This window comes from Poecilia latipinna, unplaced genomic scaffold (assembly GCF_001443285.1).
Source record: "Poecilia latipinna isolate Pla-1442-1.1 unplaced genomic scaffold, P_latipinna-1.0 Scaffold1378, whole genome shotgun sequence".
Lineage (NCBI taxonomy): Eukaryota > Metazoa > Chordata > Actinopteri > Cyprinodontiformes > Poeciliidae > Poecilia > Poecilia latipinna.
This window is the reverse complement of record NW_015113994.1, coordinates 155,664-168,520: the sequence shown is the minus strand read 5'-3', so window position 1 is coordinate 168,520 and position 12,857 is coordinate 155,664. Positions and strand designations below refer to the sequence as shown.

The 12,857-nt window shown below is 41.8% G+C and overlaps 1 protein-coding gene across 1 annotated transcript; it reads right to left on the bottom strand.

Annotated features, from left to right (window-relative positions):
• Window positions 1-1,882: 1,882 nt before the first annotated feature.
• On the bottom strand, window positions 1,883-12,600 carry LOC106962157 (carbohydrate sulfotransferase 1). The gene is made up of 3 exons (XM_015056385.1): window positions 12,079-12,600; window positions 7,496-7,667; window positions 1,883-5,802 (listed from the first exon to the last, which is right to left on the bottom strand). Exons 1-3 carry the CDS (start codon window positions 12,079-12,081, stop codon window positions 4,676-4,678), a joined length of 1,302 nt encoding a protein of 433 aa, XP_014911871.1. The 5' UTR covers window positions 12,082-12,600; the 3' UTR covers window positions 1,883-4,675.
• Between the last annotated feature and the right edge of the window lie 257 nt (window positions 12,601-12,857).

Here is a 12,857-nt window from a genome sequence, read left to right as displayed (position 1 = left end):
ATGGCACACTTGTATCTTGGATTTAGGTGATTTAAGGAGGGGATTGAAATGCAATGTGTATTGGAGTTAGAGAAGTTAAAAGTTTGTCATAAAACCCCAGATGCATGTTATAACTTTAATGAGTAAAAGCCTTTTTGTTGCATGGATGGCCCTGTGGCTTATCTTTGCTACCCCCAAGAACTATCAAGCAGAGAAAGTCGCAATTTGGAGGCAATATTAGAAAACCTTCACCTGGGAGACTTTGGCGTAAGACTCGTGTGAAAACACAAAGCAGTTTTAACACTAAATGTGAGACAGTTTGCTCTGGCTGTCCTAAGCAGTTACTGTTCATACATTTATTCCTCTACAGGCCAAACTATGCTGAAGATGCAAAGGTGGAAAAGTGTCACAGAATGCACGACTTGGTGCAAAAAGAACCATTTGCTTATAAATAAATTGCCTTAAAATCACAAGTAGCAACATGCAGAAAACAAGGCATAGATGATCAAAAAGAGAGTGTGTAGATGTAACCCTGCTTTCTGACAAACTTACAGTAAATACTTTGTTAGATTGTATGCTCTATTCACAGATTATCTCATTCGTGTGACTTAAAAACGTGATTATTTGCCCATACGACATGTCTGCAGGAGACTTTCATGAATGTTTTGCATGCCCTATATTTGAAAATTGTGTTTGGTCCCGGTTGCTATTATCACTCAGTGAAGGTTAAGAGGTTAAAACTGAGCTTCTCACTGCAGTGCTCTCTAATAAAGCAGCACACAAACTGTTATCTAAAGCGCCTAACCTGAAAAAGTTCGAACCGTCTGTGGTTTCCTCAAACATAAAGTGGCATTGTTTAACTGTTTGACAGGTGAGGATGAGAACCACTGATGAAAGGTGTGCTGCTATGCATTTTCTCCCCACAGCATCTTGTTTCCAGCATCAATAAGACCTGAATTTGTCAGCACAGTTAAGGAAACAGAAAAGGGGTTGTCTGTATTGAGTGGAGAAGAAATGGGTAATTAGCTGCTGGCTGACTCAGGCCACTTGCAGCTTTGTGTGTCAGGCTGCGGATGGAAAAACCGATGAAGTACGTCTCCCCACGTGTCATAAAGCTCTGCTTTATGGCCAGTTTGTGTAGCCTTGCAGATTAAGTTCAAAGAAAGGGGGCTGGTCTTTTCTCGATGCATCTTAAATCCTGCTTCTCCTCGGCTGAATCTGTAGATCAATTCTTTGTGCTCAGATATCCCTGGTGTCAGCAACTACAAGAAAGATGGGAAAACCGGGTGCCTAAAAAGACATTATTAAAGGAACAATTTCACCTCAGATTTAATACTACTTATGGAGCAGCATGACGGTTGTACTTAAATTGCACATTTTCCATCACTCGGCTGTGGCTTTCATCAACATCACAAGCAAGAAAGCTGATAGCTACCAGTGGGGAAGAGCTGCAGCCTCTGTAGGGATGTGAATGACGCTTTTCAATGCAACATTCACATTTAAAAGGAAGAAAATCACAGCCGCTCAGTGGTTTGTCTGTGTTTCACATGATGAGTGCCTCCTCAGAAACTACTCCCAGTGTTAATCGCAAGACAGCGGCTCCACATTAGAAGAAATGGGTCGGTGCCTGGAGACGGCACACATCCTTCCTCTGTTTAGACACAAAAACCAGAATAAACGCCACTCGTCGCCATAAAATCTCTGGTTAGTTTGCACTGCAGACGAAGGCTGAATCATATTGATATTGTTCCTTTGACATCTGAATATAAATTAAACACAGTCCACGGATTTTGTGTTTTTTGTGAGTGACACATTAGCTACAAGAGACTCTTCAGATGAAATAAGGCCAGAAGACATCTAAACCCAACATGATGACAGAGGACTGCACTCATTCACTCAGAAATAAGTTGCAGTTATTTAATCAAAACTCTCAAATAAATACTAGTACACAATGTGTAAACATGTCCAGCACATAACCTTGGCGCTCTTACAGCCCTAAAGAAAGTTGAGTTTATTTTTGATAGTGAAGACAAAACAGATTTATTCACAAGCTCTCAATAGAAACCTAAAGTCGGGCAGCTCTGAGACCGTACATCCCCCTTCTCGGGGACAGAACGTTTTCACCTTGCAAAAACAAACATATTCTGACCTTTTCGCCATTTCTGTAATTTTTCAAAAATTCGTCAGACAAAGCCTGTGATTGCACAAAAACACTGGAGATGGTTACAAAAAAAAATGTGTGGATAGGTTCAGGCTGAGTTTCTTTTGCAGATGGTGTTTACACATACCTCACGACGGGGGATGTTTTATGTGCTGCGGAGGCATTTCATATAGCTGGAAATGAAGGTGAAGGGATGAGGGAGAGCAACTGACTTCAGCTCACAGGAGGGGAGACATAATGCAGAAAATACGGTGTGGAAATTGCTGTGTTTTATTTTCAACACACTGCAATGGGAGATGACGCTCCTCGTTCTGCTGAAGATGATACTGCAGTTATCTGAAAGCATCTAAAATATTGAATGACGGGAACATACAGCTCTACAGAAAAGAGGAGGAAGGAACTGCATTCACCAGCCTTCATAACCTTTTGCTCTGGAGGATTTGCATTTGAACATTTGCTTCTCCTGGCCAACTAGATGTTTAAATTGGGAGCTAGCTGTAAAATGTCTGCAAGGTTTCCAAAGGAAATGTCACAGATCACTTGGGTTTTTACAACATATCTCCTTTGTCTAAAATGTTCAAAAGGTTTGCAGGGTTTTTTGTTGTTGTTGAATAATTAGCCTCTGTTTTAGAGGAAGCCATTGCTATTACTCCCTGTTCCTTTAAGTTGGTTTGCAGAACAGATGGACTCTCAACATAATGGTGAGCAAACAATGAGCCACCTTGACAGAAAGCTAGTTGGACTAATGACTAAGGAGATACAGATCAGATCATCTCCTACATTTAAGAATATTTTAAAGCTTGGGTTTGAAAATAAGAAACATTGCATCCCTAAACTTTTCTGCAAATGCAAAATTGCACTGATGCTGCATCCCCACGCCCTCGTTGTTTGTGATCTACACCTATTTCCATCCTGGAAAAATGCCTAGCATAAAATAATACGTTTTATTCCTGTTTTCACTTTGTTGTTGACCTTACTCTTTCACATGATGTTCTTGAAGATCTGAGGTCTCAATAACGACCTAGTCAATATTAAGATCAGAACAGTGTTTTTTACTGTCCTCATCTGGATTATTTATCCCTAACTCTGGTCTGAGTCATGCCAGATTCTGTTACTGAGTCTATAACCACATTACAACTGATGCAATGTGCATGCATAAAATAAAATTTTGTACCATCAATATTAACTCACCTACAAATGATGTGAAGGACAGTGTAGCCTAATGTTTCTTGACAGGGATATTTTGTCCCAAGTGGATATTCTGCTGGATGCTTTAAGACCCTCCTTGAGCACATAGTTAGCTTAAGAAAGCAAATGTATTATTTTCTCAATAGTTCTAGAAAAGTAAACATGTAGATTAAACATTTGTTTTTAAAAATAAGTATGGATCAAAACACACGAGCTTTTCTTGTTCCTGTTAATGGTGTTTTCAAATAGAGCGGTTAGCTTGAGTGCTAGACTAGCCTAGCACTAGCATGTCCATTCTGTTTAATATTTTGGTGTGCTAAAAGTCGACTGAGAAAACTATAATATAAGTTGTTATTGTGATTAATAAAAGTTAAATAAAAGTCAAATGTCTTAAAATTTGATGAGCAGAGTTTAAGCTGTTCTCCGCTTTGCGCAGTGCAGAGCTGGTTATATGTCAAAGATGGACGAGAAACTGCAGCAGCCAGTACAGTCGCTGATGTTTTATGTATTTTAAAAGAGAGAAACACTTTCTGCTAAGCCTAAATTATTCATAACCATTTAGTCATTCAATTAAAAAGCTTGTTGTGGATCAGCATTAACACAGGTATCTCCTGACTGACAAAAATATTATATAAGAGGAGTAAACAAAAAGAAAAAAACAACACTGACATGGCAAAAACTGTCTGCATCCTCAATTATCAATTAGACAGATTTATTGGCAGTTTACCGATATACTCCTTCTTATGCTGACAAAGTTGGACCATTTATCTTTTGCCAAATGGAAAATTATTCCCCATTAGATTTTTGACTTAATGTTAGACTACAACATGTTGATGTTACTTTTAGTCTGAAGAAACATATGGATAAAAAAAATTACCTTAAATCTAAATTTGATAAAGGTATAAATCATTTTGAGCTGAATTGTAGAAGAAGAAACTTTTGGGTTGTTAAATTAATAAAAACTATAAACTTGGCTTAAATACAAAGGCTGTAATTTTTTTAAACATTGGCTAAGCAAAAACAAGAGTTTTCTGGGGATGCATCTTGAGAGACGCTAATTATTTTAAAAAGTCTTGACTGAATCCCCTGGTCAATGCCTAAGAGTTATAGGTATAGGTAAACAGCAGAAGTAGTAGCACCAATAGTGCATCCTTGTGTTTCCCAGTTTTCTTCATGTAAAAAAAAAAAATGGCACTTTTGACATATTTAACAAAGACTTACCAACTATAGCAAAATATTTCAGGCATCAGTCAGGATTCAAATAAGTTACATTCATTTTATCCGCGTCTTGACAGACCAAAATCTGAGCATAGAGACGTTTTCTAAATAAGCAGATTTCTTGCATCATCATGTGACAGGCTGAAACGTTCTGTGCTCCACTAAACTTTGTGACAAGTTTCTGAGTTCGGCAGCAGAATGAACCTGCTTGTATCCGAGCAGAGCCAACGTGTCGCTACAAAGATCCTGAATAGCTCTCACAATGTCAAAGCTGAGACGAAGCCTCCAACTTTCTGCCGTGGCTCTGGAGTCTCTCGTGGTGGAGTATTTGTAATTCCACTCAGAGGGAGCCGACACATTGCTGTTGGTGTTTTTCAATATCCACATCCTCACCCTGTCCTCCATCTCCAGACCCACGAACCTGTAAATTTCAGCCGCCCCGGCATTTGGGTGAAGAGCCAAGTCCTCGTACCGCACCAGCATGTATCGCCCTCGCAGCCACGCTGGTCTCTGCAGGCCCGTTTCTGCAGAGGCAGCCATGTCCTTACAGGTGCTGGTGATCTGCGAGAGGTCCACGTATCGAGGCTGGCGTCCAGTGGCGTTCCATATTTTCCAGGCGCGAAACTGGTCAGAGAACGCCATGATGCGGGAAGCGAGGATGGCTCTGGGGTCTCTCACCAGATGGATGATCTTCAGGTCCAGACGCGGATCCTCCGTCAGAGTCCGCAGGTCTCCCACCTCAGGGATCCTCACGGTTTTTATGGCTACATGTCCTCTTGACAAACATGACATGGCGGCTAGAGTGAGGTTCAGAGCCCCGCACTTCTTAGGACACCAGATTTCATCAGGCGAATCAGACATCGCAGCAACCGCCCCTTCCAAACAAACTGGAGGAGAACAGAGGGCATGGCTTGAGCTCCGTCGGAAAAAGGAGCTTGTGATGTGATCCTGGGTCTCAGGGCGGATGTAGTTCTCCATGAAGTGAAGGTCACAGGTGTACAGGTTTAAGAGGAGGTCTCTGTATGCTCCAAGCAAGGCCCGGCGGTCTAAAGTTCGACGCAACCTGCTGCTGGAGTTGGTGAAGGCCTGCTGGACGTGGTAAAGGGGCTCAAAGACGTAGAAGATCCCGGGATGCTGGTTGAGTAGCTGTCCGGTGAACGAGGAGCCGCTGCGCGTTGTCGCAAAAAGCAGTATGTGCTTCTGAGGCAACTCGACGGGCATCCAGCTGTCATCGCACAAGGCAGCCCATCTGGAGTCTTGAGCAAGGGAAAGAAAAAGACGAGTGCTTTCAAAATTATGTTCATTCATACGATGTTTTAAGAACAGCCTTTAAATAACTTATTCCAGAAAATGCTGCAATCATTACTTTAACGCTGTGTGAAAAAGCGGTTCGTTTCAGAAGACCAGCTTTAACTCATAAATGTGAACTGCAGTGTTATTTCTATATTTATTCCTGGGGAAACTACAGATTAAAGCCAATAAAGTTTAAATTATTTAGCACAAACATCTAGGAGACTGATGGCAGTTTTCAAAGGCGGGTTATGAAATAGGAGATTTCTAAATATAGAGCCAAATAACTGATGGGCAATTACAGCTGATGAAGAGTTGATTGCAAAGAGGATTTTTTTTTTTTTTTTTTATTCAGGAGCCTTTCGCTGGCAAGTTACATCTGTGCAGTGAGAGTGTATTAATGGTGGTAAATGGGAGGATAATTGCAAGACAAATAATGCATTTTTCATTTTTCTTTTCTCCATTTACAGGGAATCCCCATTTTCAGTGCTCAGATTTCCTTTTTATTTTGCATCTATAACTGCACTGATGTTAAAAACTGTTTCTAAAAGTTTTTGTTGAAATTATAATATTACCAATCAAGTATTGAATGTTTCTCTGTGTCCCCAGCTGATGTATTTCAGGTTTTCGTCTTTTCAGAAAATGCACTTTTAAAGGGGCTATTGATATGAAATTCACACCAATACTCAGTTGCAAACAACGTAATCCACATACCCAATGAAATCAAGAGAAATATGCCCATAAAGTTACTGTGGAATGACACATTTAATTGGTATTGAAGTAAATTAAGAAAAGAAATGGCCAAAAGGCACAGAAGACAAAGAAAAAAAACCCCATTTCAGATTGAAATTTTAAAACCAGGTAAGAAATTTGTAAAACTCTAACATTGTGCTAGCGGATTGCAACTATTTTTTTAAATATAGCTTTAAAATGTAGAAGAAAAACAAGGAAAAGAGACAAAAAAATGGAGTGCAGGGAAAATGAGTAAAAACTGCAAATGGAAATAGGTTGTCAGCTGGTCAGGATTTAGAACCGTGAGTCAAGAAACTGTAACTCCGTCTAAATCTGGCTTTTGTGTTGTTTTTTTTCTCAGGCAATCACATTCGTATAATCGCCTAATGGTTGTGCGTGGCAAAGCCAAAAATGCAGAAAGGTTTTCATGCATTGATATAATAATTTAAAGATTAGAGGGGATGGAAAATGAAAGCCAACTCGTAGATTTCCAAAGAGGATGCAATGAAGACAGAGCAGTCTTACACTCAAAGTAAAACCCTGACGGATGATGAGCGCCGTCTCATAACCACAAGGTTGACTTTATGAGAGAAAGCTTTAAAGAACAACAACAAAAAAGAGGTTTGTCAAAATAAATGTCAGTTCCATCTTGATATGCATGCATGTAGTTTATTTGTTACAAAAAAGGCTTTTAGGCATTTAACTGATTTCGGTGTGTTCTTTCTGTCCTTTTACTTATTTACTCAAGTTTACGGTATACTTGGTTAGATTTCTTTGTAAGTATGAACTGCTTGGATTGTTTCTGATATATGGTGTTTAAATTATATTGAATGAGCAAAACATTGTTCTGTTTAATACTTATTGTCTCTGTTATATCTGCACACTTTTTAGACGTTAGCAAGGTTTTAATGTGCCATCCGACGGTACCTCTGTGGTATCTGCTCCTGCAGCGGTAGGCTCTCTGACAGGGTCCAGACATCGAGTCCCTCAGGGTCCGGATAGCCGTGTACTGGACCCCAAGAGATGCGCACACCAGCAGCAGCACCGTCTTCCAGGAGCACTCCATCCTGCCCCCACCTCCGGCTCTACATCCTTCACGCTGGCGCCGCAGGGAAGACACGGGAAAAGACACAAAATGAGATTTTATTTTGATTGCTTTTTTTTTTTTTTTTTTCCCCACCCTCTTGCATGCGCAGCTCCCATAGAGTGACACCTCCAGGGCATTTACTGATGGTCTTCAGAGCAGCTCTTATTGGAGTTGTTGGGATTATTGCCCAAAGGCACTTCCTTGTCAGACATTTGCATAAATATTTAACATTTTCTTTTCTACTATGTATGCCACATTATTCCAGTCAGTCCAGAATGCACACTTTAATGGCATGTTCTTCTCTGAAAAAACGAAATAGCTTGTTACCGCATTAAATATTAAACAACCTATTTGCATATGATGGCAGCTGACACATCTAACGGCAGAAATATTTGAGCCTCCCGGACCTAAAACTAAACTGTGTGTTATTTATTAGGAAGAAAACAGACTGTAAAATGTTTTATCTACAAGGAAAGAGAATGGGTTAGCAACATTTTCCATTTATGGCACACAGTGGTTTTGCAAAAGTATGTAAAGATTTTGGTCCCATTTTAAAAGCAAATCTTTAAGTAACTACGCCCCAAGTCCCCAAATGTCCTTACTGTTGACATGATTTTGTAAGTATGGATTTTTCCGTTAAATAAAATATTTTCACTGCCTTCTTGTAAAATATTTGGCTTTTCTTTATGTCATACCATATAATGGTATGACATAAAGAAGTTGGGGTTCTTTGATTCAAAAATCAAAGCAAATTTCCTATCACAAATAAAAAAAATATCCAATTTTTTTAAGAGAAGCTTTAGCAGCTCAACAAACATTGTAATTAGTTGTATTTTCCTTCCATATTAGCAGTATACATTGCTTTGTCTTAGTCTGTCACATAAAATCCTAACAAAAGACGTTGTGACTGTAGAGTGACACAAGAGGCAAAAGTTCAAGTGCATCAGGACGACTTTAAATAACTTAAATGTACAAACAGCTTAGAACCCGTGTCATGAAATCTTGACCCAGACTTTCATCTGGAGAACAAAGCAGTGATGGTTCCATCTACAACAGCCCCACAATTCAGGACACTTTGCATACTGTTGCATAATTGCTATTCATCTTTACTTCCCCCTCTTCTGGGTAATTAAGCCTCTGAGCCCAGGAGAGAACTGCATACTCGGATAAATATTGCTGTCGTCTTAAGTGGAGAAGTTTTCTTTGTGAGCTTCCGAGTTTTTTTTTTGCCACTGGCCATCAAAGAGCAAAGGAAGATGTGATTTTTCCAGATGGAGTTAGTAGGGGAGAAAAGCTGCCATCCATCCATCCATTGCTGCACACAGCAAACTGATGGTAGATCATAACGTGATCACGGGGTGCAAACTGTCCCTTCATCCCTCAAAAGTGGCTTTACAGGGGGAATCATTAACAAAACCACAGGTAAGTAGCCTCTATATCACATTGCTGACAAAAATAAATGTTCCCCTCCCAGTTTTTTAGCCTCCTCACCCTCGTTCCGTCTCTCTTCAATCTGCTTCTTCTTCATTAATGATGTTTATGTGTCCCTGGCAGACTCGTATCCTCGGGAATGTATCACACTGAGCTTTTGATGTTCCATTAATCACAAACAGCACCGACTGAAAGACGTTTACTCGGTGGGTGAGGGGAAGCTGAATCAAGCTGACATCATGAGACATTCTGTTTGAATACAGTTAAAAAAAAAAAAAAAACAGGGAATGAATTCATCAAGAGGGAGAAACTTTCTCAGGCTGGATACTGCAGACAGACAGGAAGGCAGGAACGCAAAGTAGTGGTGTGTAGTTTGTCACTTTAAGAAGCAGGACTGGCTGAGGGAGGTGTTGGCAGAGGCATATAACGACTGCATGAATGGGTACAAATAATAAGAACCTTTGACCGGGCTTCTTACACTTAAAAAAAAAAAAAAATGAATTCAACAGCTCCGCCATCCACATCCAGTTTGTACTGCACAGCTGGCTGACCGAGGCGCATCATGAAATTCCTCGGCGGCAGGTTTTGTTTTCCTTTCCAGTCGTGTTTAGGGCTCGGGTCCTTGTTTCTCCTCACCCTGCTGCCCTCCGGAGAATCAAGACAGAATCAAGACTCCTCCAGCAAACCGACTCGCGTTGGAAATAACGGACGCTCCGTCAACAGCTGGGAGGGGGGCGGGGGGAGACTGCAGGCTCGGCTTTTTGTATCCCTCATAAAACAACAGCTCTTACAAGGGATAAGAGCCACAGGGACGGGATCAACTAAAGATTATGCTGTGTGGTCCACGTTCCTTAGGCAAGTTTGAGTTGTAAATTCAGTGAGCGCGTTTGCTGCAGCTGCTGAGATAACACAGCCGGCAGCCGGAGCGCTGTGGCGCACGGTGTGAGAAAGGTAATTGCCTCTGTGGAAAAACAAAAGCAACAAATGAGGTTAGAAGTTAGTGATGAAGGTGGGACTGAGGGATTCGGGATCCGACTTATTGAGGGATGGGGACAGAGCCATAGATTTTTCTATTAGGGGGCCCCTCGGAGAGTTCACACATCCTCAGAGCCGGGCTGTTTATTGGTGAAGGCTGATGATCAATCCTAGAAAACACTGAGGGGCCGAGCAGCAGCAGCAGCAGCGGTGGTAACGCCTGGAGCTCACGGCTGGTCTTTCTCGCTCTGTCCTCCATTTATCAATCTTATTTTCCTCCAATTTTTCTCTGTGTTTTAACCAATTTCTTACATACAGAGCTGCAGCCAGCAAGATGCATGTGACCCCTTGGCCAGATGAGGAACTCCTGTGTGGAGAAAAGATTAATCTTGTCCAACGTAATTCCTAAACCACACAAATACACACACACACACACACCTAAGGAGAGAGCCAAGGCAGTGGGATGGAAGATGGGAAAATGAAGAAAAAGGTCAACTCTCATCGTGCCTTGTCCATGACAGCGTTGCTTTTATAGGCTGCTGGATCAGGACTGGAGGCTGTTCTCGTAAATTCAGTGCAAATAGCCGATTCACCCTGTTTGAGTAAAATGAAAAGACACACCAATGAAGCATAACATTACGACCACTGACAGTTGAAGTGAATTACATGTGTTTGAGCTAAATAAAAGCAGGAAGAAATGGTTGAGTGTTAGGGTTGGAACAAGTTTGACGAGAGCCAACGTGTGACGACCGCAATGGGTCACAGTCTATCCAAAAATCCATGAGTGCAGTGGTCATGGTTTGCGGTGGCAGCTGAAGTTTTACTTGAATAAACCCCAAGAGTGCCCCTTCTTTAGTGCCCCGACAATAAAACGGTTGTCAAAATCTCTAAATGTAGTCCATATTCCTTAAAAAAAAAAAAAGAAAGAAAACAGTGAAACTACACTTTATAACAACAACCAGTCAGAAGGTGCAAATCAAATGGCAAATAGCTAGATGCAGTCTGCAGGAATGTTTCCTTACTAGCATCATCAGCAGCATAACATTTGTTTGGGTGATGAGAACTGAAATGTCAGATCGAGAAACGTCAGGTGTTCAGGCCAACCCGCACTGCTCCACCAGGGTTAGTGAGCCATATCAGGCAAAGCAAAGATCACCTGTGCAGGGGTCAGTATCCATCACAGGTGACCAAGGAAGGGACAGCCCTTCCTTCCAGGCTAATTTATGCATGTGGGTGCTACAGACCAGTCAACATGCCTACGTTGAAGACTCCACCACATAAAAAACTAACCATCTTGCAGTAAAAGTTGCTGACAAGGTCTCTTTTACATCAAGTAGATTTCCAGGTGTTTTACTGGGGGAAAGCATAATGGCGGAGGAAGCAAGTGGACGATGCTCTGCTGTAAAACTTTCAAGTCCTTCCATCCACGAGAAGCTCACTTTTTAAACGCACCACAAACACAGAGCGAACAATTGTCACTTTTTTTCAGTAAAGTAGCATTGGTGGCTGAGGCAGCTTCAGACTTTTTTTTTTTTTTTTGCCACAAAGGAAAAAGTCTTCAGGAATTATTGGAGGAACACAACGACCAATTCATGCTTTCTGGATGCGCTTGAAAAAAAAAAAAAAAGAAAAACAAGTAACATCTTGACTCCAGACACCACAAACATCTTCAGAGGTTTGAGTCCGTCCATCCACCGACGGATCGACACTGTTTGGCAGGTGTTCATAAACGTAAATTATTAAAGTTATGAAGTCACTTTGGATGCAATAACGCTGGCAAATTAATATAAGAAATCCATTCTAATAGCTGTCCAGTGGTAATATAAATATAATAATAAACCAAAAGTTAATAATTAACATCCACAAAAAAAAAAAACATTTTGCGTATTTACTGATGTTCTGCTTCTGTCCGTGTTCTACCAACACGCTGTCTGACTTTGGTCCCAGCTGTCTGTGCGTAAACGAGCAAGATCTGACAAAAACAAAGAAAAAAGAAAGAAAGAAAAAATCACCCTACCATCAGCGCTTCCAGTCAGATGCTGTATTCCTCCGGCCAGTCCAGTCCCGGGCTGTGCATTTGCAAAGCTGTGTGAATGAGAGAGGGTGTGTGTGTGTGCGTGTGTGTGTGTGTGTGTGTGTGTGGGAGTGTGTCAGTAGCCACCGGTGTCTGGAGCCCAAGTGCGTTCAAAGCCGGAGACGCGCCACGGACGGAAAGTGTCTGGGAAAATAAGCATGTGTAGCCCACCCCTCCAGAGACCGGAGAGACTTTAGCGGCCGAGACATCAGATTGGATGCGAGATTACCCCCCGCCCACCCCCGCTTCTCCGTGCATTACGCCTTCTTGGCTGAGCTTCGCTTCATTGCGCCCCGGAGATGCATGCGAACCAGTGAGGAAGTAACCTACATAGTGAGGGACGACTAACTCTGACTGCTGTGATGTGTGAGAGAGGGAGAGAGAGCGCGTCCACACATCGCAACCTGTAATTTAACTGGTTTGCAGGAATGGGAGGACGTGATATTTTTCATATCGCCTGGAGGGAGCCTTCATCAGCTCCAGCCGAGCATCGACAATCAGTTCAGCATCCTACCAGCATCCTTCTCTCCGCAGGGATTCAGCTTGCCCCGCACACATATATAAACACTTCATCCCGTGGGGCTCCGGTGACACAATGACCTCTATTTTTCTCATTTCAGTGAAGATGACTGCTATCATCAGATAAGGCCCCCTCCTCACTCTGCTGCCCACTCTCCTCTCCACTCGGGTGGAGGGATGGGCAGCATATCATTGCCCCTCTG